Source organism: Glycine soja, chromosome 5 (assembly GCF_004193775.1).
Source record: "Glycine soja cultivar W05 chromosome 5, ASM419377v2, whole genome shotgun sequence".
In the NCBI taxonomy this organism is placed as follows: domain Eukaryota; kingdom Viridiplantae; phylum Streptophyta; class Magnoliopsida; order Fabales; family Fabaceae; genus Glycine; species Glycine soja.
The window spans coordinates 33,721,647-33,747,366 of NC_041006.1; the positions used below are offsets into that span (position 1 = coordinate 33,721,647).

The 25,720-nt window shown below is 31.5% G+C and overlaps 2 protein-coding genes across 2 annotated transcripts; both read left to right on the forward strand.

Annotated features, from left to right (window-relative positions):
- The first annotated feature begins 8,335 nt into the window (after positions 1-8,335).
- On the forward strand, positions 8,336-10,202 carry LOC114412623 (berberine bridge enzyme-like 28). The gene has a single exon (XM_028376587.1). It carries the CDS (start codon positions 8,366-8,368, stop codon positions 10,013-10,015), a length of 1,650 nt encoding a protein of 549 aa, XP_028232388.1. The 5' UTR covers positions 8,336-8,365; the 3' UTR covers positions 10,016-10,202.
- An 11,305-nt stretch (positions 10,203-21,507) lies between these two features.
- LOC114412624 (berberine bridge enzyme-like 28) lies at positions 21,508-23,378 on the forward strand. The gene has a single exon (XM_028376588.1). The coding sequence runs from the start codon at positions 21,538-21,540 to the stop codon at positions 23,179-23,181; it is 1,644 nt and encodes a 547-aa protein (XP_028232389.1). The 5' UTR covers positions 21,508-21,537; the 3' UTR covers positions 23,182-23,378.
- Positions 23,379-25,720: the final 2,342 nt, after the last annotated feature.

A 25,720-nucleotide genomic window follows, 5' to 3' on the forward strand; every position in this document is an offset into this window, starting at 1 on the left:
AACTAAATGGAAGGATTATTATTTCTCAAAAGCAGCCCTAATATTCACTTTGACGGCCTTAGTAACAATGATTGTCGCATTCGCTACAGGCACGTATGTCGTATTGGGATCTTCCTCATTTGGTATTGCAATTATCACTATTGGATTGTCCTTTTTTATTTTTGCATACTGTGTAATGGAATTTTGGGGTACTAGTTTAAGTTTTATTATGAGCGCGGTACTAGTATCCGGACTATTAGTTTTTGGAACATTAGGCCCGCGACTTTTCGTTAGGTTTCTTAGATAGGTTTCAATATTTATACACATTAGTTGATAAACAAACATTCCATAACTTGTATCTTAACTGTTTTTTAGTTAGATATAATTGTAATAATTGTCATGTGAAATAACTATTAGACTATGACTACTCATAATTAATTGAGAGATTTTTAAAAGCAATTTAAGAATAAATTAGAAATAGTTAATGTGTACACAAAATGGATTGTCTTTATTAACAATAATAAAATAATATATGCTTCTCTTTTGATTCTTAAGTATTCAGTCTCTCTAATTCAACATTTTTATTTTCTTTATTTTTTATATATTTTAAATGGATCCTAAGATTATACATTATTAATTTTCTTAATTCCACAATGCATTTTGTTTTTATTTTTTATTAGACAAATATTATTTATTATTAAAACATGTTTGTTGCACCGTACAAGCCTAATACATTGTCAGATTCTAAATAGGAACATATCTTAAATAAGAACCTAACGTTTAAGCATCTTTGATGCGGATGCTCTTAAAGTATCAAGAAACTATATTAGGTGGTTTAAGACTCATGTTATATGGAGATTAACTTATAGAACATGTGGTTTAGAACTACACTCTCTCCTATATAGTCTTTAAATTAATTAAATTATATATGTAATCTCTAAAATATTATTTATCTATTACTTCTGATCCTAGATTGTTATATTTTATTAACACAGGGATTAATTTGAAGAAATTTTCAATACTTGAGGAACTATGTATAATTTCTTATACAATTTCGTTATTTAAGTATTATTTTAGAGAGAGCGTAATACTTAAGGAGCAAATTGATGATCTATTCTAAATTTAAATTAAGGATATGTGACCTATTTAGTTGGATTATTTTCTGGTTCACAATTTCATTTCTAAAACAAGAAAATAACTAATTTGGTCTTAAAATATGTAAAATATATGATAATTTAATTCTGTCGTTAACCTTTGACCATTAGAGTTAATTTTTTTTTGTCTACACATTAAAATTAACATAAGTACATACATGACATGTTGTCATAAGACTATCATGCCCAACAGAAGAAATTATGCATTTTGCTGAATTAATCCTTGAACGAATTTTCCTCGATTACTTTTGAGTAAAACAACGAACGGCTTATTTCTGCCTAACTTTGTTTTATAGTATACAAAAATCTTTTCGTATAAAACACAGGCAGGAACGGCTATTTCGGCTGAATTTTGTTTTATATTTTTCTTATTTTTTTTAATTAGGATTTGTTTTAATTGAATTGCGCTATGCGCCCAGCAGATTGATCGAGGACCTAAACAGTTTGATAATTTTAAAATTTTCTGAATTAGTTGAGAAGTAATATTTAAATGAATAACTTTGAAAGTGCATGACACATGTTGATAAATAGTTTATAAAATAGGTCATACAAGAAGTATATGTGGGTTAAATAAGAGAGGCCTGGAATATATTCGCGTCATGGATATAGAAGAAGCAGCAGCAAACCAGGTAGAAGCCCCTGATTTGGATGAAGATATTTCAGCAGTATTTTCACCACCATCGTTACCGTCATCATCACCGCACAAAAATGGTTCCAGTAACCAGAATTTCAAGCGCTTTGATTGTAAATTATACTTTGCTGCGGTGAAAGACGACTTCAAAAAATTCATGAATATCAGAATTTGGAGAGTGTGCTGACCCAAAAAAAAAAAACATCGTCCTTCATATACACTCGAGTTCTACAACAAGTCAAACAGTTTCAGAACAATTTGTGTATCAGATTCTTGAGAAGTGCAGAAATCTAGTCCTACTCCCTAACGCCAAGGGAGAAACACTCCTTCATATCGCTGCAAGGTATGGACACTCCAATATCGCCAAATTATTGGTTCAACGTGTCAAAGCTTTTCCACCTGCAGATATTGAGAATGGAATTGGAGCGGACCAAAAGTTTATCAGGGCCACAAATGATGAGAAGGACACTGCATTGCATGAGGCTGTGCGCTATCATCACATTGAAGTAGTGAAGACCTTGTTACAAATGGATCCTGATTACTCCTATCGTGCAAATAATGCCAATGAGACTACGCTTTATCTGGCATCACAACGACAAATCAGCAAGTGGTGGCTGAGATATCAAACAAAGTGAAATCACCGGCATATGGTGGCCCCAATTATAGAACAGCATTGCATGCTGCTGTGATTAACCATGATATATAGGTTGGTACCAATTAAACCTGGCTGTGTTCATCTGCTTTGTTATTCGTTCATTATTATTATTTTGTTTTTATGTTGTTCATCTGCTTTGTTATTCGTTTATTATTATTCATGGATATTTACAAAATATAAAATTGTTTTAAAATATTTTAAAAAATACTTTATTATCGGTGGATATTCCAGCTCTCTATTTCTAGCAATATTTTCCGATTTCAACAACATCCTTGAATCACCATTCATATTATCATCTTTTTTAGTGGAGCTCAGATTTTATGTTTTTATTGGGAGTAAATTTTCTTATACCAAGCTAAAGCTTAATAAGTTTCATGTCGAGAGAGAGTACTGAGAATCATGAATTTAATGTATAATGATACAATAAGATATGTAGCATCTCTTTGACATACGGTTTCAGACCAAATATCCCTCAGTTTCTCTAATTTTACAATTATATTTTTTATTCAAGTATTATGTTTTTAAAATAATTTTAATATTTTCAACAAAAATTAATCAAATATTATACTCAATTAAAAATATCCATGGATAAGAGTAGCACTTCTAATATTAATATGATATTCAAATAAAAAGAACTGATCGAATTTTAGAGTGAAACAAGTGTCATGATCTTTTGATTTTCACATGAAGAATTATACATATGGTTATTGGGTGAGCAATAGGTGACATTATGTTAGAGTGCTAAAAGCTAGTCTACTACTACTCTAAGAAAACACCGTTAAACTATAAATAAAAGAGCTAAAGAGAATAAAATTACAATAGGTGAGGATAAGTATATTTATATAGTCCTAAGAATTTTCAATATCCAAGTCTCAACATCATATTATTTTAACATAAGTAAAATAAAATTATAATTTATAAATTACATATTTAACTTCAACTTTTTGAACCATTTAATTTTGAACCTAGAGCCCATCCTATCACATTAGCCTTCCTAAACTATAACTGTATTAGACATTTTAGGTCCTTCAGATAACTATAATTTCACTTAAATGCAGGGTCTAATAGGGCAATTAACAAGCGCTGGAGCAAAAAGAAGTCAGCGACTAGATAAAAACTCAATTACTGAGCTAGAAAATATTCTCGGGCTAGTGTTTACTAAGGAAGCAAAGGAGTCTCATCTGTTAGTGGCCACACTCATCGCAACCGTAAGTTTTGCAGCTGGGATAACCCTATCAGGAAGTAACTTTCAGGATGCTGAACTTAAAGTACCTCAATTCTGGGGCAAAGAGCCTCTTTCAAAGCATTCATTGTATCAAACACTGTAGCAATGGTGATGGCTACTTCTGTAGCAATGGAATAATTTAAGTTTTTTCTGTCCAATTGAGTTGACCGCGTCATCTTAAAAAAAAGTAGTGGTTTTGAAATACAAATAGCAATGGTTTATAGCTTTTATTATTATAATTTTATGTTTTTAAGAACTAAATTTTGATTCCAACTTGTAAGGTGAGGATTGTTCCTCACTTATATAGTTTATCTCGATATTATTTTTATTGGATGTGGGACTTTAACATGTCTCATTTTTTTCATCACGTGGGACTTTCAACATATCCCTCTATCTAGGTGTGACAACATCTTGTAAGGTGAGAATATCTCACTTATATAGTTTATCTCGATATTATCTTCATTCATGTGAAACTTCAATATATACATTTTCGAAATTCATGAACTATAAGTCACCCTTCAACATATACATCTTCATCCTGAACGTCAATAACATTTTTTTCATTCATATAAATTTTATTTACTTTAGAACCTATCTCCATTATTGATAGAATAATCATTTTCAGATTATAGTTGTTAGTTAGAGTGTTAGTTAAGTTTGTTAGTTGTAATTAACTACTATTTGTAAGAAAAGCTTATATCAATTCAGATCAAACACCTTTTTGAGTTCTAAATCTCTTTTCTTCTTTGCCAAGCTTTCTTCAGTTCATCATTATTAATTAGTTTAATTTTGTTATGGTATCAAAGCTCTTCAATTGAAGAGTTTTGATGTGTTACTCTGATTATGTTCTTCCTTTCTTTTACATTGTTCTTGACTCTTCGATCTCAGCTTCAAAATCTTTGATTCATCATGAACAATGACACTGATCAATCCCTAAATGTTCAAACCCATTATATGCATCCAAGTGAAAGTTCAACTATTGCTCTTGTTTCATGAGTCTTGGATCCAACAGATTATAATTCGTGAAGCAAATCAATGCTTACTGCTTTGAGTGCAAAGAACAAAGTTGAGTTTTGATGAAACTATTACACAACCCTTGATTTATGATCCTTTGTATGCAGCTTAGAAGATATGCAATAATATGATAGTTTCATGGTTTTTGCATTCAGTTTCAGTTTCAATCAGACAAAGCATATTATGGATGAACAAATTAAAGCACTTGAGATTTGGAAAGATTTGAAGTCCCGATATTCTCAAGGAGATTTGCTGCCAATTTCAGATTTACAACAAGAGGTTTCATCCATTAGACAAGTGATTCCTCAATTAATGATTACTTTTTGAAATTGTACATAATAAGGGATGAGTTAGAAAGTAATAGACCAGCTATGAAATGTTCATGTGATGAACTTACTAGTGTGATCATGTTGCTTCATCCTTATCTTTTTATACTTCATATAAGCCAATAAAACCCATTGTTGTTAGATTGTCTATAGGATAGGATGTGTTAGCCACATACTAAGGGATAGTTTATTTGAGTCTTTATTACTTATTGATGTCCTTTATCTACCTAGTTTCTCCTTTAATCTCATTTCCATTTCTAAGTTAGTTTCATCATTGAATTACAAACTAATAAAAAAAGTCACATAAAGGACGCAAGCAACCTAAAGATGATTGGTATAGTTGATGTGATTAAGGGATTGTACAAGTTGGTTATGCCCTTCACTTCGGGTAAACCTTCTAGTATTGTTGAAATATCTCTTTTTTATAATAAAAAAAACCAATAGATTTGTGTCATTTTCATTTAGGACCACCATCCTATGATAGATTGGTTATCATGAAACAATTTTATTTTGTTATTTTCAATGATAAATCATTTGTACGTGATACTTGTTATTGTGCTAAACAAAAAAAGTTACCTTTTCCTAGTGATTCTTATGCTTCTCATTCTTTTGATTTGATACATGTTGATGTGTGGGGCCCGTGTGCCAGTTCTTCTATAAATGGACATAGATATTTCTTGAGCATAGTTTATTATCACACTAGGCATGTTTAGGTCATTCTCATGAAATCAAAAGTTGAAGCACAAAACAATTTGAAATATTTTATTACTCAGATTGAAAAACAATTTGATTCAAAAGTTAAAATCATTCATTCTAATAATGGTGTAGAATTTATTATGCGACAATTTTAAGCTTCGGCAAGCATTCTTCACCAAAATCCTATGTTAGAGACACCTCAACAAAATGCTATTATTGAAAGAAAACACTAACACCTTTTAAATGTCACTGGTGCTTTTTTATTTCTGTCACATTTACCTTCCATGTTCTAGTCTTTTGCAGTAACTCATGTTGCTCATTTGATAAATTGTTTGCCAACTCCTTTCCTGACTCTCAGCATATCACAAACTTTATGATAAACCTTATGATGATTCTCTTCTCATAGTTTTTGGATGTTTTTGCTATGCTAATACTTTAACATCTCAGAAAGAAACTTGATTCTAGAGTTGTCCCTTACATTTTTCTTGGCTTGAAACCTCATACCAAAGGTTATGTTGTTTTTAATCTTCAAACTTGAGCCATATAGAAGTGTCTCACAATGTTATGTTTTATGAAAATTGTTTTCCTTATTCACAGCCACAAAATGTTAATTTATCCACCACATTACCTTCTCCCAATATGACATATGATTTGTCTACTGAAATTGCTTGCCAAAATAACACTCAACAATTAGAACTAGAACCTGAACCAGATACCTCTAACCAACCTGCCTCTCCCCCTTCACCACATTATGCCTCTCCCTCTCCACCACATTCACCTTTTTCCCCCTCTTGGCATTCCCCTTCGTCGCTCAGTGACATTATCAAACGCCAACAAAGTACAATGATTTTCACACAACATTCACATTAGCTATCACCACTCATACTTTAGCTATTTGATATCCCCTCTCCTCAATCATTTCTTATAATAAACTTTCTCCACCATATGAAGTTTTGTCATGCCCTTCTTACAAGTGAATTACACATGGGTTCTCATTGATCTGCCCTTCTTACAAAAATGTTATCAGTTGTCGTTGGGTATATAAGATTAAACATCGAGTTGATGGAATGTTATAAAACATATTTGGTAGCAAAGAACTGCTCTCAAATGGAAGGAATGAACTACACAAATATCTTTTCACCCGTAGCTAAAATCACCACTGTCCAATTACTGCTTGCACTAGCTGCTATGAACAATTGGTATCTTAAGCAACTTGATGACAATAATGCTTTTCTTCATGGTGATCTTAATGAAGAAATCTATATGATGCTTCCACCAGGTCTTACTTCTTCTAAACTTGGCAAGGTCTGTAATTTACAAGGATCATTGTATGGTTTAAAATAGGCCAGCCGTCGATGGTATGCCCGTTTATCCTCTTTCAATTCCCAATTTCCCATGGTTATACTCAATTCCCTTCTATTCACTCTTTGTTCTTAAAGTTTGTCTCTCAGTCTTCTATGACAACACTCTTAGTCGATGTTGATGACACAGTACTTACTGCCAATAATATTACTGAAATAGTTCACATCGCTGAAGAACTTGACAAAGCCTTTAAAAATAAAGATCTTGGTGATTTGAAATTTTTCCTTGGTTTTGAAGGAAGCCACCAATTAATCCAAGTTGGCACTTCCATCTATACAAGATACACCATTTGAATTTCCTTCTCCATATACGACAAAAAGAACCATGAAACACAACTTAAGTTGGTGCCTCCTAATAAGATAAAAAAATCTAAAATCACCTCACTTTCGTAATTGGGTCCGAAAATAGTATTACTTGCGTTCCTTTTAATTATAAGAAACAACTGATAATATATTTTATATTATAACTTGTTTTCTTATAAAAACAAACTTAGTATTTTTTTAATACGATTTCGATCAAAAGCCATCACCTAACTTCTATTGAAGTCAATTAATATGACTAGTCGTTTTTGTTTTCAATATAAAAAATGTTATTTTAATAAAGTTGACAAGTACGTTGTACCTACGTAACGAGTGTAGGCAATGTTTTCTACATTTGACTGTAGACCAACTAATATTTTTGTACAACAAAATTGTATAAATAAATAAATAAGTATATATATATATATATATATATATATATATATATATATATGAGAAAGACAGGCAAGGAAGAAAGAGGAGTGTAATATATAAAATGAGTGGTGTAACGAAAAGAGATAGACTATAATATAAAAATTAAGATAAAATATGTTTTTAATGTCTCTAAAATTTAAATATTTTGAAATTTAGTTTTATTTTTTTAAAAAAAGTAATACGGTTTTAATTCTTCTAATTTAAAAATGTATCATTTTTAGTTCTCAATGTGGATTATATTGTGTTTATATATAAGTGTAATTAAATGTTATCTTAATAATTAATCAAAGTTTATTTTAAAATTTAAGAGACTAATATCGGATAAAAATATTACAGGAATTAAAATTATATTTAATATAAAAAAATATTGTAAAAATATGTTGAATACAATAATTTTTTTTTTGTTTTAAATTCAAGGGTCAAGGGGGCATTGGATGTAATCAGATTAATTATTCTCACCCTCAGTCTCAGATACTTCCTAGCTAGCTATTTCTCGTGCTTGACTTGTCCCGTAGTCCAGCATAGCTAATTTAAACACACGTTAATTAATCTATAGTTCACATTCTTATCTGCTATAAATAGGTAACCAATGAATCCTCCAATATGCACCACCAGTACCACACCATCAACAAAAATGATGCCTCTAAGCTCATTATTTCCTGTTCTTGTAATTGCTCTTGTATCTTCATTTACATCTTCAGCAGTTAACACTAATTATGAAAACTTCATTCAATGTCTTTACAGTTATTCCCACAACTCCTCTTCAATCTCTAAGGTTGTGTACACCAAAACCAACGCCTCGTACTCATCCATACTTCACTTTTCCATTCAAAACCTCAGATTCTCATCCAACACAACTCCAAAACCCCTTGTCATTGTCACACCTACGGAAGTTTCCCACATTCAAGCTGCAATAATCTGTTCCCAACGCCATGGCTTGCAAATTCGAACCAGAAGTGGTGGCCATGACTTTGAGGGTCTCTCCTATGTTGCTGAAGCTCCATTTGTAGTCATTGACCTCATAAACTATAGAAGGATTGATGTAGATGTAAACAAAAGGGTTGCTTGGGTTCAATCCGGGGCCACTGTTGGTGAACTTTACTATAGCATTAGTGAGAAAAGCAAAACTCTAGGGTTTCCAGCGGGTGTCTTCACCACTGTAGGAGTTGGAGGGCAATTTGGTGGCGGCGGCTATGGATTCTTGCTGCGTAAACATGGCCTCGCAGCCGATAATATAGTCGATGCTTACATAGTTGATGCGAAAGGTAGGCTTCTTGATAGAGAAGCCATGAGTGAGGATTTGTTTTGGGCTATTAGAGGGGGTGGAGGAGCAAGCTTTGGGGTCATCGTGGCATGGAAGGTAAAACTAGTTCCAGTTCCACCGACTGTGACAGTGTTCAGAGTTGCAAGAACATTGGAACAAAACGCAACCAAGCTTATTCATAAGTGGCAACTAGTGGCAAGTAAACTTGATGGGGACATAGCCATCAATATTTTAGTGCACAGGGTGAATTCAAGTAGAAAAGGGGAGTTCACAATAGAAGCTTTATTTCAAAGCTTGTATCTTGGAGGTTTGGATAAGCTAATGCACTTGATGCAAGAGAATTTTCCAGAACTAGGGTTGAAGAGAGAAGACTGTGCTGAGATGACATGGATTGACTCAGTCCTTTATTTTGTGGGGTATCAAAGCCGTGAAGCTTTGTTGAACAGAAGCCAAACTACAACGGATTCATTCAAGGCAAAATCTGATTTTGTGAGGAACCCTATTCCTGAAGCTGGCTTAGAAGGGTTGTGGCAAATGCTTTATGAAGACGGTGCACAAGGTGCACTGTTGGTGCTCTTTCCTTTTGGGGCAATAATGGATACGATTCCAGAGTCCGAAATTCCATTCCCCCACAGATCTGGAAACTTGTACTTGGTTCAGTACACGGTGCATTGGCTAGAAGAAGAGGATGAGATAGCACAAAAGCACATAAGTTGGGTTAGGAGACTTTACACTTATATGGAGCCTTTTGTTTCAAAGTCTCCAAGGGCTGCATATGTCAATTATAGAGACCTTGACATTGGGGTAAATAATAACATTGGCTACACAAGTTATAAGCAAGCCAGCATTTGGGGTTCTAAGTATTTTAAGAACAACTTCAATAGATTGGCACATGTGAAAACTAAGGTTGACCCTCTTAATTTCTTCAGGTATGAACAGAGCATACCTTCTCTTCTGCCTGAGGGACGCAAATAGAAATCCTAGGGTAGCATTCAGCAGTTCAAAGTTTTAATAAAACGTAGCAAGCTATTTGGCTGCCTAGCTAATAAGTTGAATTATCATATTTGTCCTTTTCAGCAGCTCCATATATATGTTTTATGACTTGAATATGATTTTTGTTATTATCAATAAAATAAGTTGCCTCTTATTATTTTAGCGTAAATGATTCTGACCCTTACCATTATTATAAATATCATTATTTTAAAATCACCGTTTTTGTTGAATGATAAATGTTTTACTTAAACTGAGTTAAAAATTCACATAATACGTCAGCACATAACAAATTTCTGGTACTGACAAGGGCAAGAGAGCTGACTTTAGAAAGGAAACAAAATAGACACAACAAAATTATCTAAATTTAATAGTTCAATAATTTGTGGCAGCTCCATATATTTTTTTTATAAGCTACCAAACACGTGAATCAATTAAAATCGGTTGTTATGGCTTAATTTTAATTTTATTAAATATTCAAAAGAAGAATTTATAGCTTATAATAATCCTACAAAACTCAAATAAAATTATTTCCACTAAAAATAGGCGTGATTTAAACTAAAAATATATATTTTCTATGACTTATGTTTTCTATTCTTATGATCAATGCATAAGTGGTCTCTTATTATTTTAAGACTAAATCAACTTCAGTTATAAAAAAAAAAACAACCAACTTTGGTTTTTGGTATTGACTTTTGATTCATGTAACTTGTATGTGGATACTGTCAAATTTTACCATTGAGGCTATTTATACGGTTGTTGATTTCAATGACCGGTTTAAAAGACTACATTTAGAGATTGTTTTAGAAACTAATAAAGTTAGATACCAATTTAGACACAGTGAATGATTTAGTAATTGACTTTAAAAATTGAATTAGAAGCTAATGTAGTGACCAATTACTGAGACTAAATTAGGGACCAAATTTTCATTCGTGTTTAAAATGACAGTTATTGTCTTGTTGATTTGGGATAAAATTGTAACTACTTATGTTGTTTGGTAGGACTTTTATCAATGTTATTTGCGGCCCCTAAATCAGTGGATAAATTTCCTAATATTATATAAACCAATTTGATAATTTAATTTGTAGAGAGATATGAAGCTAGTAAATCACATACATTTAGACTCACTCCACCACAAATAATCATAAATTAAGAACATCTAATGATCTCTTGAGGAAACTGCGATGCACTCTCCTCTATTTCATCTCTTTTTATTTTTTTTCCTTTTGTCAGTCTTATTGATCAACAAAAAGTATATCATTCATCCTTATCATTTTCATTTATTTGATTCGAGCGCATACATTAAGAGAGAGAAAATCATATAAGCACTGGTATAATTGTAGAACCATGATCACACTAATCTAGCTGGAGATGCGTGCAAAACGTCTATTGCTGTTCAAGTTCGGCGGTTTAAACTTGAAGGTATAGAGAATGGATATTTGAATATTTGAAGGGTCTATTTCTAGGGTATAAACAAATTAAAAAGATCCAGCTAACCATCATCTATGCACAGTGGCGTAAGTTGCCCAAACTTAGCATTCTATATAATGCATCTTCTCGTATCCGAATGAAATGATTACTGCACATGGCACAAATTTCATATTTTAAGGAATGTCTAAGTTATAGATCAATAGTTTATAATATATTCAACTAGTAGAGATAGGGAATATGTTAAGTTACTAGCTAGGCAAAGCTCGGATCTCGTAATATACCGCAATTACAGCCCAATACACACACACGTACATCTTTTATGAACACGAGTATTTGGTAACTTAAGCACAACGTTAAAATGTTCAGTACAATTATAAGCACAAACAATAGTTTTTATATCATTAGCATTACATATATAAATATTGCATGCCATAATATATGTTGAGAGGGACGAAATTACAATTGCAGAATGAAATGTGGAGATTATGTACTTGTGATTTATAGATTTACAAAATTAAAGGTAGAGATTCTGTATTATACATAATTTTTTATAAATTTTTCGTGCTATAATCAAGACGTCACTATAACTAATACTTGCATAAGGTATAAGTGTAGAAAATCAAAAGCTGAAGATGATATTAAAATAGTTTCAGCATGTATTTTAACATGTATAAATTAACTTTAGCATATAAAAAATGTATAAATAAAATTTATTATTTTATTTGAATGGTTGTTAATTTGTACCTGTAGACATCTCATGCAAGAACTACACCATAACTATATCACATTTTTTTTATGTGTATATCCTACCATTTTAAAATTTTTATTGAGCAAGTTAATGGAGAGAGAAGATTAAAAGCTCGGCTATATATTGAAAAGAACGATTCCATAATTGAATAAACAATTCCAAATATTTGTCAATGTTGATGATGCACTGTTCCCGTTAAATTCTATTATTTATTTAATTTTAATTCATTCCAATATTTTATTTAATTAATTATTTGTAATATTATTTTTTTATATATAGATATGTCATTAGGTGGTATTGATCCTCTCCGACTCTGTCACTTGACAATAATAAAAAAAAGACAAGTGAAAAGAAAAAATAATATGTGGTTAGACTATTACCTCCTAGAGATAGTCTATCATCATCTATTTCATCCGGTCTGCTTCGAATGTTGTACCTACATCATCTCCACCTTCAACTGAAGTTAGATCATCCTCATTCCCGATTGATTCACATGGATTGTTTCTAGTACCTATATCTACACCATCCCCATCCCTAACTGTAGTGAACATACCTACTGATGAAAATGTTCCAAATTTGGCCATGGAAGACCCCCCCCCCATGATCATCCTACGATTACACTTATCAATGGAGCATAAGTATTAATTACAAAATTTAAATAATTATCATTATATATCATACATCATTTGATCTTTTAATTTTTCATGAATTATTTTTTCTATTTAAGTTTCATCCATCTAAGGTTGCGACAAAGGCTATCACATTGTCCATTAGGCAACAATTTGGTAATCCATGGCCTATATGGGGAGCAATTCCAAAAGATCATCAAGAACTATTTTTCCAGCGTTTTAAGGTAACTTATTCACCTCTTAACGAATTAGTTCAATCGTTGAAATAGATAGCTCATGTTTTAGTATTTTTTTTTTCATTTTTGCTCTATATTTAATATCCTTCTTTTTTGCTGGAAAATCAATAATAAGTAATGTTGATTTTGTTTTATTTGATCTGAAATTGCAAAACTGATATTTTGCTAACTATGTGTCATTTCATAACTATGTGATGCTTTAGAGAAAATTGATTTGGAGACTCAAGGAAGAGAATGACATTAAGAAAACTTTTAACTTGAAAGTCTCTCATAGAGTTTTTAAGATGTTTAGGAATGCCCAAAATGAAAATAAAAGGTCATATTGGATTGGAGATCGTGTCTGGAATGATTTGTTACTACATTGGAATGCACCTGGGTATCATTCCAAGTGTGCATAGGCCAAAAAAAATTGGGCATTTGAAAAGGGTTGGTGTAAACACATAGGTGGTTCTATTAGCTTTGCAGGATCACGTCATTCACTTGGTATGTACATTAAAATTATAATACATACTTCTTTGTACTTGTTTAATTTACTACTTAATATTTGTTTTATAATGTTTGTTAATAGTTAGAGGAGCTTGGTCGATTTGCATACATAGATGAGGTCTTTCAACAAACTCATTCACGAAATGATACTGGTCAATTTGTTGATGACAAATCTCTAGGCAGACACATGTGAGACCATTATCTTGCATGCTTTTTTTTTAAAATGTTTATTATATTTATGAAATAATGACTGTTTATGAATGACAAGAAGGTTTTGAGGCTAGACTATCTCAAGATAGGTCTAATGATGTTGGTGAATCACAAATCACTCCTTTATACCCTGCTGAAGAATAAAGACTTAGGACTTGGTTTTGGGTTGCAGTTGCGGGACCAAAACGTAAGGGATGCCTTTACAGTACTGGAGATCTTGCTCATACTTATAAATGTGGAGATGACAGCTTCATGCAGCATATGCAAGGATCTTCCAGTCACTCTTAAGATTCAAAGGAGATTTATTGACTAAGGGAGAAGCTTCGTTAATCAAAGGAGGAGACGTGTGTATTGTAGTCAATTGTACTTCAGTTCCTATCTCCTGAAGCGTAGAATATTATTCATCAACATCCTAACCAACAACTACAACAAGACAATGGCCAACCAAATGACCAGCAACAACAACACAATGACCAACAAACATATAACCAACAACAAGACGATGAATATTTTGATTACTAACTTAGCAACACAAAATTACTATTGACATATTAGACATTTTGCTTTTATTTTAGATTTATTTTGAATTTAAGTGATTTGTTTTGGATTTATGAATTTGAGTATTTCATTAATTACATGTGTTAATTCAAATATTGACATTAATTAATATAAATGAAAAAAATACTAAATTATTGATGTTAAATAAAAAAATTAAACAAAACCAATTATTGACGGTTTTTTCAACAAAAATATCCATTTGTAATTATCGAAAGAATTGTCCATCAAAAATTATTGACGGACAACAAAAATCCGTCTGTTAAAATTTCCTATGAACATTTTACCAACAGATTTGGGTTTGTGGAAATATTAAATTGTCAACAAATTTTTTAGATTACTGACGAATTTGTGCGTCAGAAATATACCTTTTTTTGTAGTGGTTCAATTCACTCCTTATGGAGATTTCAGAATTTGTCATTCCATTCCCACACATATCTGGAAACTTATTTAATACTTAGTATGGGGTGTATTAGCAAGAGGTAGGGGATGAGGAGCCACAAAAGCACATCAATTGGACTAGAAGACTATATAAATATATGGAACCTTATGTTTCAAAGTGTCCTAGCTAGATCTCCATATCTGAATTATAGAGACCTTAACATTGGGGTAAATAATAAAAATGGCTACACAAGCTACAACCAAGCCAGTATTTGGGGTCTTTAAGTATTTCAACAACTTTAAGAGATTGGCAACAGTGAAGACCAAGGTTGATCCTCAAAACTTCTTCAGAAATGAACAAAGCATACCTTCTCTTGTGTCGAAGGGACGCAAATAGAATTCCTTGGATATAATAAGCGGTGGATCACCACCTAGTTCATCAAGCGTTATTTCTTTTATGCATTTATAAACTTAAATACTTGTTATATAGAGATTAGTTGAGACCATTGATATGTGATGATACAAATTAAACCACCTAAGATATTTTTGAGGAATATGAAACCCAAAACCTCATTTTTAAACACAATCAATAAAAAATTGACAACTAATTAAACTAAAGACTAAATTAGTCACATGATCTTTTATGGTTATTTTATGTTGTAATTTCATCTTTTATTTTTTAAAAGATGAAAAATGGTCCCTTAGTTATTAAAAATTATAAAATGATCCCTAAAGTAATTTTTTTATTGCATTGTTTATCCCAAAAAGATAACGGGAAATATGTTATGAAAAAATTACTTAAGAGTAATAAGTATTGTTAATTTTAAAAAGAAATAAAATATAGGTATTTTAATTTACTATATCTTTGTCACTACTTAGAGTCTAAATAATTCTAGGTTAGCCCTTACAAGATTTTATAAAACCTATAGAAGACCATTAACAAAATTTGGAAAATTTGCAAATTGGTCCTTAAGAAATGGATATAAATTTTTTTGAAAGTAATGGACCAAATAAAACTCTAGTATCACTAATAAAACATATTCTACCTAAACTTAGTTAATCGGTATCAGTTAATTTTAGCTTGATTAAAAAATAATGAAGGAAATTTTAGTCATAAATCAAATTTTAATTAAGGATTAATTAGAACATTAGGCTGATCAATGAGATTTCACCTGTTGCACTAATTGTGGAAATTATTTACTAGCTAGATGAATTAGTTGAGTATAAACTACTAATTTTTATCCTTAATAATAACGATCCATTGGCCAATGATGTTCGTTTAGAAAATGAGAACAGAGAGGAGAAGGACATTGTTGATGAGGACATTAATGAGGAGGAAAATTGATGAGAAAGAAGACAATTAGAATAAGTTATGTAAGTCGACAACAAACAAAGTGGGGCAGTTTAATTTCTCCTTATGCAAATGGGCCTCATGACAATCCATTTTCTGTTTAAAGAGTGTTTAATGGAGTGTCTGTTTATTACCTTATACTGGTTTACGTCTTCTTGTGGTCTTAAGCTCTTAATATGCAAATGATGTTGCCCACTCTCTTGTAAGGGAGGCAACATCTCATGTTAGGCTCAAAGTTTATCACCGTGTTCCTACTTGTATTGTCCAGACTTTTATCAATGAAATGACGTGATCCAGTTTCTGTAAAAAACCATGCAGGAGCACGAACAACTGTCAAGAGGCTCGGGCTCATGCAAGCAACGTGTTTTGGTAGTTTTTATAAATACTTGTGTGTGTTTATTAATTAGGAGGGGATCTCTTTGAAAGAAATGATGGGTCACTTAATTATTACTGTGAGGGATGGGTTTTACATACAGGTCGAACATAACTGCTTGTATTCAATTCCAGGTACTGCTGGTATAACTATCAACAAATTATCTTTTTTGACTGAAAAAAAAAAGTTATGTAAGTTGACATTGTACAATTTTGAAAAACTCAAATAGGAAGGTTATTTAACAATATTGCTTTTGCTGATTTAAAAAAAAAAAGGTTATTTTACATTCTGTTGGTCGCGAATAAGTTGCATATCTCTTGGTTTTTGTATGTATCTACTAAAGAGAACCAACTTTAGTTATAAAAATAAAAGCGAGAGAGAGAGAGAGAGAGAACCAACTTTGATTTTTGGTATTGACTTTTGATTCTTGTAACATGTAAGTGAATACTGTTAAATTTGACCATTGAAGCTATTTATATGGTTGTTGATTTCAATGACCGTTTTAAAAGACTAAATTTAGAGATTGTTTTAGAAACTAATAAAGTTAGATACCAATTTAGACACAGTGAATGATTTAGTAATTGACTTTAAAAATTGAATTAGAAGCTAATTTATGACCGATTTCTGAGACTAAATTAGGGACCAAATTTTTATTCATGTTTAAAATGACAGTTGCTGTCTTGTTGATTTGGGATAAAATTGTGATCACTTATGTACTTTGGTAGGACTTTTTTATCCATGTTATTTTCGGCCCCTAAATCAGTGGATAAATTTCCTAATATTATATAAACCAATTTGATAATTTAATTTGTAGAGATATGAAGCTAGTAAATCACATACATTTAGACTCACTACACCACAAATAATCATAAACTAAGAACATCTAATGATCTCTTGAGGAAACTGCGATGCACTCTCCTCTATTTCATCTCTTTTTATTTATTTTTTTCCTCTTGTCAGTCTTGTTGATCAACAAAAAGTATATCATCCATCCTTATCATATTCTTTAATTTGATTCGAGCACATACATTAAGAAAGAAAAAAAAAAACATATAAGCACTGGTAGAATTGTAGAACCATGATCACACTAATCTAGCTGGAGATGCGTGCAAAACGTCTATTGCCGTTCAAGTTCGGCGGTTTAACACGTATAATCCAGTGGAACATGTCAAAATAGATATGCTTTGAACGTCGGCTTTGAGACTTCGAGTTTTTTCAGGTTATCAATGAAGATAGATAACTAGGAAGGTTTTCTTGACGTTGAAGTTATGAACGTATATGTTGTCAAATGTCAATTATATTGTTATCCTCATATTCGTAAATGAATCATGGAGAAATTGTTACTTTTCTTGGAATTAATTTGCGCGCTGACCTTTGACTTCAATAATGTCGATGCTATTGAGAAAATGTAAATGACTTGAAGGAACCATACATTTTCCTATCTTTATTAGTTTAAATTAATAATTCGGATATTATCGAAGACGACTCAATATAATATAAGTCTAGAATTCAAACAAATTTTATGATGATATCATTTTAAAATAATTTATTAAAATTGTTATAATTTTATTTAAAGTTTACCTTTTAAATTTTAATATATTTGGGATGAGATTACTTATTAAATTATTATAGTTAATTACTAATTTGCGTGCTGACCTTTGACTTCAATATATAATATCGATCCTGTTGAGAAAATGTGAATGACTTGAAGAAAAACCAAACATTTTCCTATTTTTATTAGTTTAAATTAATAATTCAGGTATTATCAAAGACGACTCAATATAATATATAATTATTTATCTAGAACTCAAACAAATTTTATGATGACATCATTTTAAAATAATATATCAATATAATTATAATTTTAGATAAAGTTTACCTTTTATTTGGGATAAGGTTACTTATTAAAATATTATAATTAATTATTAATTTGTTTGCTGACCTTTGACTTCAATATATAATATCGATCCTATTGAGAAAATGTGAATGACTTGAAGAAAAATCATACATTTTCCTATTTTTATTAGTTTAAATTTATAATTCAGGTATTATCAAAGGCAACTCAATATAATTTAGAATTATTTATCTAGAATTCAAACAAATTTTATGATGATATCATTTTAAAATAATATATCAATATCATTATAATTTTACATAAAGTTTACCTTTTATTTGGGATAAGGTTACTTATTAAAATATTATAATTAATTATTAATTTATGTACTGACCTTTGACTTCAATAATATCTATCCTATTGAGAAAATACGAATGACTTGAAGAAAAATCATGCATTTTCCTATTTTTATTAGTTTAAATTAATAATTCGGATATTAGGATAGGCAATTAAATATAATATACATCAAACAAATTTTATGATGATATCATTTGGATAACTTATTTGGATAAGTTTGCTTATTGAAACACTGTTAACTTCAGGTAAGATTTTATTAATTTTAATTTTTAAAAACTTTTATCTGATAAAGAAGCTTTTATTGAAATTGTTGACATTTTTATTCTATAATAAGTAATTCTTGTTATTGAAAGAAGAAAAAATCTTCTTAATTATTTTTAAGGTTTTTGTAGAATCTTCTGCTTCTTCTTATGCAATTGATATATTATAATTATATTATTTTCTTAGTATAATCCCTTTTAAAAGTTACAAAATAAAAAAGTATTGAAGTTTGAAAAAGAAAATATTTATAATGCTTGGAAAGCCTAATAGGTGATTAAAGTTTAAGGTAATTAGTTTTTGGTGGCTCTAATTAATTTCAATGGTGTCAACAATATTTTAGAAGATATGTGTATTTTAAGATGAGAAAATTTAACTAATAACAAATAATGTAGTTAATAATTAGAAGCAGAGAACCAAACCAAGACAAAAATTTAAAAAAGATGGGGATATAAACATTCCCATTTTGAAAACTTTGGATGCGTTTATTTTTCGGATTAAAATTTTATTATGAAAGAATGTAAACATGAGAATGTAAATATTCTTTTATATTTGTTACAGGTTTTGATTTTTTTATTTTTTCAAGTTATTTTTTATTATAATTGATTTTTTAAAATGTTGTAACTTTCTTTTTTACTATATTTTCCTGTAGTTTTATTCCCATGAAGAGAGATGAACTGTAATATTCCCATGAAAATATGAAAAGTTATTTTATAATACATAAGTAACTTCTATATTTACTTTTTTATTTAAAATACTTTGAATTTTAAAAAATAATCCTAAAAATATTAAAATGTAGTCGAACACATTTCAAGGCATCATATTCTTAGGAATATGATTCCACTGAATACAAAATCATTTCTTGAAACAAGTGCTTCCAAAGAATCTCTAACTTTTTAAAAGAAAAGTTGTATTCTGAATACAATTTATTACAAACATAAAGGAGTTATTTATGCCCTAACAATATAAAGTAGTTATATATCTATTGTTCATTTAAGTATCAAAGTGTTTTATGTATTTTCAAATCGGAATGAACGATCAATAAATTTAGTTTAATTGATTGAACATAGAATGTAATTGATTGAATATATATATATATATATATATATATATATATATATATATATATATATATATATATATATATATATATATTGTAGATACCACATATATAATCCATGAGAAATAATCTTCGTCAATTAGAATTGACCCATTATAAATGACGAAATTATTTTTCAAAAAATTTAACACAATAACATAGTCAGGATTTAAATTTGAGATGAATGGTTAAGTTAGAATAACCCTAATAAATTGATCTACACACTCTCTGTATTTCCAAAAGCATATTTGAATGTTGTAACAAATTTATTTTACTATCATTGTTAATATTGTGCTAGAAACGAGAAGGTGATTTAATGCTAGTAATATTGTGTCTTCTTATATCTCAATTAAATGCTAAATCACAAGAAATTACGTATCTTTTATGAAAATTTCATTTCTACCATTTTATCTTTATTTTTTAAAAAATGCTTATAATTAAAGTAAATCTAGTTTACTTAATTTGATAGAAATTAAAAATTAATTGATACATTATGAAATTATTTAATTTTAACTTATTCAAAATTATTTGTTTATATCAACTTATCTTAAAAAGTTTGCCCATGATTACGTACGATATGATGAATTATCTGACTTAATTTATAAAATTCATATTATAAAAATATATCAATGTAACCTGTTTAAGTGAAAAAGATTTGATTCTTCGTAAAAAAATCTCAAAGTTTGAATCAGATAAATAAATAAAAAAATGAGCACTAATAAAACTTCGCTTGTTATATTGTTGCACTAAACCTATTTTCGTTAGTGAAGTTTATGAGAACATCCCATATTTAATTCCTTGTACGTACAAGCAACTTTGCTCATCTGAAAAGCTGGGTCCCACTATATTTTTTTTATTTTTGTATAGAAAAAAAGGAAGAAACCAACTACTTCAATATTATCTCTTTTTTAAATAAAAATGTTTCTTGAATAATTTTAAATTGTCTATAATTTGATAAAGAAACAGATGAAAAAAATAATTGATTTTATTGATGAAATAATATGATAAGAATAAAGAGATAGAAAAAAAAAGATTTATTGATAGGATGTTTCAAATTTCCGGTTTTCTAAATATAATCACTCTTTTTAAATTAAAGATCTCTAAAATTAAAATAAAAACAAAAATGGGTGATTTAATATTCCAAAAACGAAATAGAAAGCGAATATGAGGATAAAGTTGCTCTGAAATCTGAATATGGAAGGTTTAAGACAAAGGGAAAAAAAATCTTAGAAAAGATAATTATTCAATTATCGGAAGGATTTTCAAAATGCAGCAGTACGTGAAGATTCCATTGTACAATTGCGTGCACATATGCATGAATTGCACGTTTGGTGATTGTACTTGTTTTCGTACGTTGAAATTTCTTCATGTATAATTCGTAGAATAGTCTTCAACTAGTTTACGTGCTTGAATTGTCTGATGTCTCCTCCCATATGGCAGAATTTTGGCACGCGTTGATAAATCTAGTGTCTCCACTTTAGGATCTTAATTAACATCAAACTCCTGACTACTATAAATAAGAGGTTTCGCATTTCTCTTTTTCAAATCGCACCTCTCATATGCACAACAACACACCATCAACAAAAATGATGCGTCTAAGCTCGTATTTTGTCGTAGCCATTGCTCTTCTCTTTTCATTTACACCTTCTTCGTCAGCAAATACTCATGAAAACTTTGTTCAATGTCTTTACAATTATCCCCATAATAACAATGTCACCTCAATCTCCAACGTCGTTTACACCCAAGCCAACTCTTCATACTCCTCTATACTTGACTTTTCCATTCAAAACCTTAGGTTCTCCAACGCAAGCTCAAAACCCCTTGTGATTGTGACACCTCTCACTGTTTCCCACATTCAAGCCACCATAATCTGTTCCCAACGCTATGGCATGCAGATTCGAACCCGAAGTGGAGGCCACGATTACGAGGGTCTCTCCTACGTTGCCAAGGATCCATTTGTCGTCCTTGACCTCATAAACCTTCGAAAAATCGAAGTGGACGCAGAAAACAGCACTGCATGGGTTCTAGCTGGTGCAACCATTGGTGAACTTTACTACAGCATTAGCCAGAAAAGCAAAACACTAGGGTTTCCAGCAGGTGTGTGCCCCCCTGTGGGAACTGGTGGCCATTTCAGTGGTGGTGGCTATGGATTCTTGATGCGTAAGTTCGGTCTTGCTGCTGATAATGTGATTGATGCTCACATAGTTGATGTGAAGGGTAATCTTCTTGATAGAGAAGCCATGGGTGAGGATCTGTTTTGGGCCATTAGAGGAGGTGGGGGAGCAAGCTTTGGAGTCATCGTGGCTTGGAAGATAAAACTTGTTTCAGTTCCATCAACTGTGACAGTGTTTAGGGTTCCAAGGACATTGGAACAAAATGCAACCGAGATTGTTCATAAGTGGCAGCTTGTGGCGAATAAACTTGACGAGGACCTAACCATAAGGATCAACTTTGGTAGGGCAACAAGTGAAAATGGGAACCTAACAGTTCAGGCACAATTTGAATCCATGTATCTTGGAGGTGTGGATCAGCTCATTCCTTTGATGCAAGAGAGCTTCCCAGAGTTGGGTTTGGTCAGAGAAGATTGTATTGAGACGAGTTGGATAGGTTCAATTCTCTACATGGCTGGATTTACAAACGGTGAATCCACTGATGTTTTGCTGAACAGAACTCAAGCAAACGGTGTGTCGTTCAACAAAGGAAAATCTGATTATGTGAGAGATCCCATTCCTGATGTAGGGTTAGAAGGGTTATGGCCCTTCTTTTTTGAAGATGAGGGTCAATCTTCTTTTGTTCAATTCACTCCTTATGGTTCTAGGATGGATGAGATTTCGGAATCCGAAATTCCATTCCCACATAGAGCTGGAAACATATTCCATATTCAGTATGGGGTGTCTTGGCAAGAGGAAGGGGATGAGGAAGCACAAAGGCACATAAACTGGATTAGAAGAATGTATAGTTATATGGAAACTTATGTTTCAAAGTCTCCTAGGGCTGCATATTTGAATTATAGAGACCTTGACATTGGGGTAAATAATAACAAGGGCTACACTAGCTACAGCCAAGCCAGCGTTTGGGGCCTTAAGTATTTCAAGAACAACTTCAACAGATTGGCAAGAGTGAAGACCAACGTTGATCCTCTAAACTTCTTCAGAAACGAGCAGAGCATACCTTCTCTTGTATCCAAGGGACGCAAATTATAGATTTCCGTGATGCAGTAGTAAATGTCATTATAAAATAAGCTGATTCGTTATTTTAGTTTTTTCTTCTTCTGTAAAATGCAGCATTCATCATAAAATAAGCTGCTTAATTTATTGTTTTACTTTTATGTGTATAACATGCAGAATTCATCAATATTCCTTAATCAGTTTCATATCTACTAAATTATTTTGCTGGCTTATGTTAACTCGTCAGTCACACTTGTTTCCTTATTATTTTCTATAGGTTCATCTTATAGCGAAAGACCTTAAATAATCATACTCCAATGGTGCTATATATTAATATTTCTCAAATGCAAAACCCTATAGTCTTAATATGCAATATTCATTATGTGATTTTTAAAGATATCAATATCTAAAAGGTTGGCACTACAAGCAAATCTGTATTTAGAGTGTTGGTTACAAGTTGACGCTAAATGAGACTTTACATTTGAACCTATGATCCTAGCTAGTGGTACACAAAAATAGATTTCTTCGTGTTTGGTATGAAATAATGTTGGATTGGCCGACACCTAAATTGAAGTTATGACAAAAAAAAAGGTTTGACGGACACTAAATTAAATAAAAGCTAGCGTTTATAAATAAATACGAATAATTAAAGTAAGCTTGACTAATAGTATATATCTCTATAATTTTTTTTAAATAGTTTTCTTTATTTTTTGTTGTTCTTAAAAACCTAGGTGCACATTAATTAAAATTAGAGAAGTCTAATTACTACTAGAAAATAAATTTTTTAATATCAATTTTTATAGACTTTTAATATTTTTTAATATCGAAATTATTGTCGTTAAAAATATTTAACATTAATGATAAAAACTGATGTATAGTTGTATATGACAATTATATTTATTTATTTCTGTATTACTTTTATATTAAGGATGTACTAGAAAATATATATTTTATATCGCTCACATAACATCAATTTATATAAAAATTAATGTTAATAAATTAACGGTAACATTATTATAAACAAGGAGACGTTAACATATTATCAACAACAACAACAACAACAATGCCTTATCCCACTAGGTGGGGTCGGCTACATGGATCAACTTTCGCCATAATGTTCTATCAAGTACCATACTTCTATCCAAATCATTAAGTTTGAGATCCTTTTTGATAACCTCTCTTATAGTCTTTTTGGGTCTTCCTCTGCCTCGAATTGTTTGTCTTCTCTCCATCTGGTCTACTCTCCTCACTACAGAGTCTACCGGTCTTCTCTCTACATGCCCAAACCACCTAAGTCTATTTTCCACCATCTTCTCTACAATAGGCGCTACTCCAACCCTCTCTCTAATAGTTTCGTTTCTAATTTTATCCTGTCGAGTCTTACCACACATCCACCGCAACATCCTCATCTCCGCTACACCTACTTTATTCTCATGTTGGCTCTTGACCGCCCAACATTCTGTTCCGTACAAAATCGCCGGTCTTACCGCAGTCCAATCGAATTTTCCCTTTAGCTTGATCGGTATCTTTGCATCACATAACACCCCCGATGCTTTTCTCCATTTCATCCATCCTGCTTGAATGCGATGATTCACATCCCCTTCAATTTCCCCATCATCCTGTATTACAGACCCAAGATATTTAAACCGTGTGACTTGAGGGATAATATGGTCTCCTATTTTCACCTCTGAGTTAGAAACCCTCCTTCTTTTGTTGAACTTACATTCCATATACTCCGATTTGCTTCTGCTTAGGCGAAAGCCATGTGTCTCTAGAGCTCGTCTCCAAGTTTCCAACCTCTCATTCAACTCCTCCCTCGACTCTCCAAGGAGGACTATGTCATCTGCAAAAAGCATGCATCTCGGCGCTATCTCTTGGATTTGTTCCGTGAGGACATCCAGAATTAAGGTAAAAAGGTAGGGGCTAAGGGCTGACCCTTGATGCAAACCAATTGTGATGGGAAAATCGTCTGACTCTCCACCCTGTGTCCTAACACTAGTCGATACCCTATCATACATATCTTGGATAGCTCGAATATATGCAACCCTAACCCCTTTCTTCTCTAGAGCTTTCCACAAAATCTCTCTAGGCACTCTATCATACGCTTTCTCCAAGTCAATAAAAATCAAGTGCAAGTCTTGTTGGGCCATGCGATATTGCTCCATCACCCGCCGTAATAAATAAATCGCTTCCATGGTCGACCTTCCCGGCATGAAACCAAATTGATTCTCAGTAACTTGAGTCTCCTTTCTTAATCTCCGTTCGATCGCTCTTTCCCATAATTTCATGGTATGACTCATGAGCTTGATTCCCCTATAATTTGCACAATTTTGTATATCCCCCTTGTTCTTATAGATTGGCACTAACGTGCTTCTCCTCCATTCCTCCGGCATGCGTTTTGACCTCATAATTTCGTTAAAGAGTTCGGGAGCCACTCAAGACCTCTATCTCCAAGAGTTTTCCACACTTCAATAGGTATGTTGTCTGGCCCCACCGCCTTACCGTTACTCATTCTTTTCAACGCTTCCTTTACTTCCTGTTTCTGAATCCGACGATAGTACTTATAGTTCCGGTC